Consider the following 6812-nt stretch of genomic DNA (forward strand, 5'->3'; position numbering starts at 1 on the left):
ATATATATATATATATATATATATATAAGCTGTCTATTCTCTACAAATTTGCAACATTGATAGAATTATTATCACTCTGATGACATTAATTCGGTGTATATCTCCATAGCTAAATGGCGTCTATGCAAATATCTCTGTTTTTCGTATTGTTTTGTCTTATTCCACTAATCATGCTTAGTGATAAAAATATGTATGGCCACATATACATATGAATTATGGACTCACCAGTTCGTCTCCCATTACAGTTTAACATTTATGCTCCCCACCAAAATATGTCAGCACAAATGGAAATTTTTATTGGCATTTTAGTGCTCTTGCTATAAATTTTTATCAAACGATTAAGTTCGTACTTGGTAAAACTTTTGATGGCTTTGCCCCAAAAACACCAAAATGGTTTGATACTGCATAAGTTTGATGATAATGGTCGCCAAAGAAACAGCTATGACAAAGAGAGAGAGAATGAGAGAGAGAGGGGGAGAGAAAGAAAGGACGAAAGAAAGAAGGAAGCAACAATGCGTGTGAGGCATATAGATAATGACAGTAGTCAGATATTGAGAGAAAGTCAGAAAAAAGTAAGTAAACTGTCCATTGAAGTCTTACAGTGACATTACCAGACTGAAATTACTGGCTTGTCTTTCGTGTCTTTGAAGTAGACTGTCTCCATCATGTGATAACACACTTGTCACTGCGTTACATCCGCCTCTCGTCGCTTGGGCTGCTGGTTTATTATAAGATCGCACCATTATAACGTGTGACGACGGATTACAACTCTGATGTATCCCAGGCTTCATATTCTCCACATGTCCTACATACTGTCTTCTCCAACAACGTCCCTGATTCGAACTTTTGTTCTTCCCTACCAAGCGTCATCCACATGCAACCTTAATACGGCTTATTAAATTGCCACTGGTTCAATGAACAGAGACCTGGTAAGTCTTCTCTAGTGAGAGTCATGCAAACCATGTCTCCACAATGACGCAATAACTGTTTATGCCAGCCTAACAATATCATACCTCGCTTCTAAATATCCTTTCTACTAAAGGCACAAGGCCTGAAATGTGGAAGAGGGGACTAGTCGATTACATCCACAACACTGTTTCACTGGTACTCAATTTATCGATTTCGAAAGGATAGAAGGCAAAGTCGTAGCTAGGGGCGAAATACTGCAGAGCATTTCGTCCATCGTGCTAACAATTCTGACGGCTCGTCACCTTATCTCACTTCTAAATATGAACAACACATCTTTAAATCCCTTATAGTCGCTGCAAATGCTAAGGTTCACTATATTCACAACTTAGTAAATTAGCCTTCGATGTTTGCATATTACTTCAGCTCCCAACAGAAGACCCAAAACGAAGTGCTGAATTTGAGATGTCTATCTAGCTAGCTTGCTAGATACATATCCAGGTATAATGAAAGGAAACTCCACTTCGTTGTCAAAGTGCATAAAATTTATTCCTTTCACTCTACCAGACGTAGCAACCGAGATCTCTATAACTTCGACATCCTTCTTCCGTTCCTTGTCATTCCGCTTACTCCATTTGCTTCCCCATATCTTTCTTCTTCGCACTCCTCATCTCCTCTTCCAACTTACTATTGCTCTCTTCTACTTTGCATCATCGATTTCCTGACGAAAATTCCGGTTACATACGAATAGATTAATTGCCTACTCCCCACTAAGATAAAATTCTTGTCCAACGATTTTATATGCTGATGCATGATAAACCACAAGCTATTGCGCTCAGCTGGAACTGATGTTACTGACCCTAAAAGAACGACAGGCAAAGTCACCCCGGTGTCATTTGAACTCAGGACGTAAAGTTGAAAGAAACGCCTCCAAGCATCTTTGTCCGGCGTTGTAACTATTCCGTCAGCTCATCGCCTTAAAATGTACTAGTATATCAATATCAAACTGTATATTTATATAAATAATGATTAGAGACCCAAATATTATATCGAACTTCCTGCTATGAATCAAACTTTATTTATGTAAAGGTAAAAAAAAAAAAAAAGATAAAATGAAATGAGTATGCCTTTATGTAGAAACACTGACGTGTTCATATATTATACATGCTGTATAATTACTATCAATTAGACATTATTTAGGCGGTGAGCTGGCAATATCATAAGCAGACCGGGCAAAATGCCCTGAGTTCAAATTCTGCCGAGGTCGACTTTACCTTTAATCCTTTCGGGGTCGATAAAAAAAGCGCCAGAGGAACTCTGGGGTCGATGTAATCGACTTACCCACTCCCACGAACTTGCTGGCCTTGTGCCAAAATTTGAAATGTATATACATTAATATTCCAGTGTGTTTTCCGGTATTTATGTGTATGTTTGCGAGTTATAATGTTGTGCACACATCTATGTACACTCTTTACTATGTTAGTTCTTTCTTGTATAGATGATTTGATTCTGTTCCTTACCTGTTAAAACTGTCCGATATATCATCGTCACCTGCCGTGAAAGCCTTCCTCAACTGCCGAGGTACCATAGGTGACTGGATATTATTGGAACCTTGTGAAGAACGGTCTCGTCTTTTAGTAGAGAACCTGCTCACAAATGATGTATTGTTTTTCCAGCGTGGCTCCCTGTAAAGATAGTAAAAGATATAATAACATAAAACTAGGACACTTTTCATTAAATGTATTATGTTCAATAAACTGTACATATGCCTTCGAAAGTAAAAAAATATGTAAAGCAAGTAAATGATAATGTGATAGAGGAAAAAGACGAAAAGAAAGTAGAAAAAAATGTTCTCTATCAATTGCAAATATTATTGAATAGCTCCAAATATACAGATAATGAAAGTGAAAGGGAGTCTTGCTCAGGTCTCCTCACTATCTGCAAATCTATAAAGAACGCAAACCAGTGCTCAACGTTTCATCTGAGGATGCACATAAGCCATATCGACAGAACATCGATGCAAAAATACTGAAAGTAATTGTGAGGGATATTTTATGGCTGTAACAGACTAACCCTTAAAGTCTCAGCTAGAATATGTACAATAGACTCCAAACACCGAAACATCTACAATGATCTATAAACCTATTATAACATCATCCTATAAATATCATCTCCCCACTCAGTCGAGACAAACATAAAAATATCCATATAACACCCACACACCTACACACACACACGGAGAATTTATCAACTGGTACTCAATTTTCGACCCGGAAAAGATGAAAGACAAAGTTGACCTCGGCAGAATTTGATCTCAGGACGTAAAAATAAACGAGGCACTGCTTAGCATTTTGCCCGGTGTGCTAACAATTCTACCCGCTTGTCGGCTTGCAATTCCCACACATACACACACATAACACCAGTAGTTATAGCTTCAATAGTCTAAAACCTGCACTGTGATGCACAACATTAGTAAATAGAAATACAGATTAAACAGCCATGACGAAGACTGTGGACTGTCGATAAGTGAATATTATGTCTTTACGTTGTCAGTTCAAATTCCACCGAGGTCGACTTTGCCTTTCATTCTTTTGGGGTCGATATAATAGGTACTAGTTGAGTACTGAGATCGATGTAAGAGGCTTACTCCGCTTCCGAACTTGATGGTCTTGTGCCAACATTTGAAACCGATATAAAATACGTATGAATTTGAGAAAAAATAAAATATTTATCATAATTCGATAAAAGTTAGATGAATTTGTTAAAATAAATATTTATTTTGATTTAATATAAATTGTATACTAATGCGAAGGCTCATGGCCTTGGTTATGGTGTTGCACTCATAATCGCAAGATCGTAGTTTTGGTGGGGCGTTATACTCTTGAGCAAAGCATTCCTTTTCATGTTGCCTCCACCCAGCTTAAATGACTAACCTTGAGATAGACTGGCATCCAGTTCAGAGGAAGTGTTCTGATCTCTGTCACTTATACGCTATGAAACCCGGGTTATTGGCCCAGTAACTCCCAGGACTCGATGTATTAATGATCAGGGGACTTGTTCCAGATAACTCATGAATCTGTAAAATTCACTATCTTTATTTTCTCAGCCCAAACATCCTCTCCATAGGATCATATCCACTTGGAATCCGTCCAATATTCTACAAAGGTTCAACACTCCTGATTCAGACATCGGATTTAGATTATTTATTTAACAGGGATCATTTAAGGTACTATGGACAGAAAGATCTTATGGTTTAGGTTGGTAGGCCCTCAGACACTGGACAAGTACAGTTTGTCGATTACAGTTTTCTATATTTACGTGGTAGGGCTCGGACAATGTATCATGTGACGTTTCCACGTAGCAACGGACATAGAATTGTCATGAAATGAAGTGCTTTGCTGAAGAGCATAACGCCCCACCTGGTCTGGGAAAAGAAACCACGATCTTACGATCGAGAATGCAACACCCTAACCAAGGTCATGAGCCTTCACATATGTATGTAATTTATATTAATTCAAATAAATCTTAACAAATCTTAATAAATTCATAAGCATCTAACTTATATCAAATTATATGCTATGAAACCCGGGTTATCAGCCCTGTGACTCTCAGGACTCGATATAGTAGAAATAATCACCAGGGATTTACTTTACGTACTTCACGAATTTGTGAAATTAAAGATTCACTATCTGTTTTTTTTTACAGTACAAACACCCTCCCAAAAGGATCATACCCACTTGAAATTCGTCTGATGTTTTACAAAGGTTCAACATTCCTGATTTAGACATCGGATTGAAACTAATTATTTAATAGGGATCGGTAAGATCACGTGGTTTACATTAGTAGACCCTCAGACACTGGGCATACACAAATTGCCGATTACGGTTAGTGTTACTTATACTTACGTGGTAGGGCTCGGACAAGGTGTCATGTGACGCTTCCACGTAGCAATGGACATAGAATTTTCATCGGCTGCATAGCTACGCCACACGCACTGGATCAACATGGCTGCGGGCACTCGACGCCTATTAAGGTGCTTCTGTCGCTGCTGTTGCTGCACCTTGAGCGCAAAGCCGGATCCTAGTATTCCCTGGAATTAGTAAAATAGAAGCAAAACCAAAACAGAAACAGATACAAATGTCAAAAAACAAACAAACAAACAAACAAAACAAAACAAAAGAACAAAAAACGCGCACACTCATCCATTCTTTCATGCATGCACTTCAAGTCAGAGCATCTTTAACTCTTTAGCATTTAAACCGGACACATCTGGCCGAAATATTCTACCTCTTTTACGTTCAAACTGGTCAGATCCAACATTTCACACCTATTCTACAATGTCATTCTGAAAATAAACAATCACATCAGCAAATTCTTGATGCCACAAGATAATGTGTGATTAACTGAAAACAGTGTTAATGAACAATCATTACATTTGACAGAATAATCTGAATGGTAAGAGGTTAAATGCTTGGCCCTCGAGGTCAAACTACTCAAGCGTTATGGTTTACCACAAAAAGAATAAAACGAAAAAAACAAATATGCAAAACTTCAACAAATAAAACGGAAAACGATTTAGTTGAGAGTTGAAGTGATAGGAATTTTTTCCTATCATATTTTGTAGCAATATTAATCTCCGTTTAAAGGGAAAACAAATCTAGAAAAGAACAAAAATCAGAAGTTTGCCCAATCAGATTCGAAAATCTATTCTCTTACTTGCTACGATGTAAATGATTCTTTGCTTCATAAGTACAAGACTTCAGATTTGTAACCGAAATTATTTTGCACTAGATACTTTAGAAGCATAACCGAGAACATAAAACCTAAACTGGCCATAGAATTATGAACGGGGACGCAGTTTGTCACTCTATCCATATATGAGCATTAGAGACTACAGAAGAGTTTCTAAATAATCATTCTATCAGCTAGTAATAGCAGCCGAACCTTGGATAATGTAGTTCTACATACCCCTAAATAGATGGTATGTTTACAACAGAAATGCATTTAATCATAGATATGGTGGATGAAAGCCGACAAACAGCTATATACCATAGCAAACAACATAAATTACAGTAAGGCTTATTGATTGATGACGATAAGAAGTTTATCTCTCTTGTGAAGGAATTATTCGTTAATATTTCCAAATTTCCTTTAGGATCATTCACAAAAGCGATAAAACGATAAGTACCAGGCCCTATAGCAAATCTCGTTGATTTGTTATGCGGGCCAAGCACTCAACCGGATTCCTTATTGAAGTTGGATATTGCGGTTTCTCAGCAACACCAGTGCACTATTTCTTGCAGAAGATTGGTTTGGAATCTAAATAACCGAAGAAGGCTACCGAAGAGATAGTCATAGCATCTGATACTTGCTCAAGGTGGCTGTACTTGACAAGAGAACGCAAAGGGAACCAGTTTGCGGGTGAAAGTCAATTTGTTCCTCGCTGCCCCACTCTGGCAAAACGTATAGGTTAAAAAGACTAAAAGCTTGTGATTTTGAGATATCTGTAGAATATACAAAAGGACTTTCAACGATGCGAATACTTTAGTCGCTATCAAAAGAGTTAGCAACATTTCTAAATTGCTCTTGTATTTTCTGTTTTGGGAAAAGCATCTCTGATGTTTATTTAACCTGCAGTATAAAGCAATAATTTGGAATTTCCTGAACTTTGAATTCTGATTGAAAAGTTGAATATTTTAAGATCGTAAATAGGTAAAACTGCCCAGGGCTAACAGAATTAGAATGTGAGGAGGACTGAACCATTGCAATGAAGTGGTGCATGATGCTGATAAGTACCAAAAACATTAAAAAAAAAACTCGATTGACATCCAATTTGCAAGTTGATCTTCCTTGCAGCTATTGTTTGTGAAGTGACGTTAAAAGAGGAGTTAGAATGCTGCTGGGGG

At 37.6% G+C, this 6812-nt stretch overlaps 1 protein-coding gene across 2 annotated transcripts in view; it reads right to left on the bottom strand.

Moving 5' to 3' along the window:
* LOC106884508 (potassium voltage-gated channel subfamily KQT member 1) overlaps nt 1–6812 on the bottom strand; it is a 717249-nt gene that overhangs the window by 29635 nt on the left and 680802 nt on the right. For both annotated transcript variants that reach the window (XM_052967039.1, XM_014935928.2), the window contains exons 7-8: nt 4812–4996; nt 2427–2591 (exon numbers count right to left, since the gene is read on the bottom strand). In XM_052967039.1, coding sequence (XP_052822999.1) covers nt 2427–2591; nt 4812–4996 — 350 coding nt within the window. The remainder of the gene's footprint in view (nt 1–2426; nt 2592–4811; nt 4997–6812) is intronic.

This window comes from Octopus bimaculoides, chromosome 4 (genome assembly GCF_001194135.2).
Source record: "Octopus bimaculoides isolate UCB-OBI-ISO-001 chromosome 4, ASM119413v2, whole genome shotgun sequence".
NCBI lineage: Eukaryota > Metazoa > Mollusca > Cephalopoda > Octopoda > Octopodidae > Octopus > Octopus bimaculoides.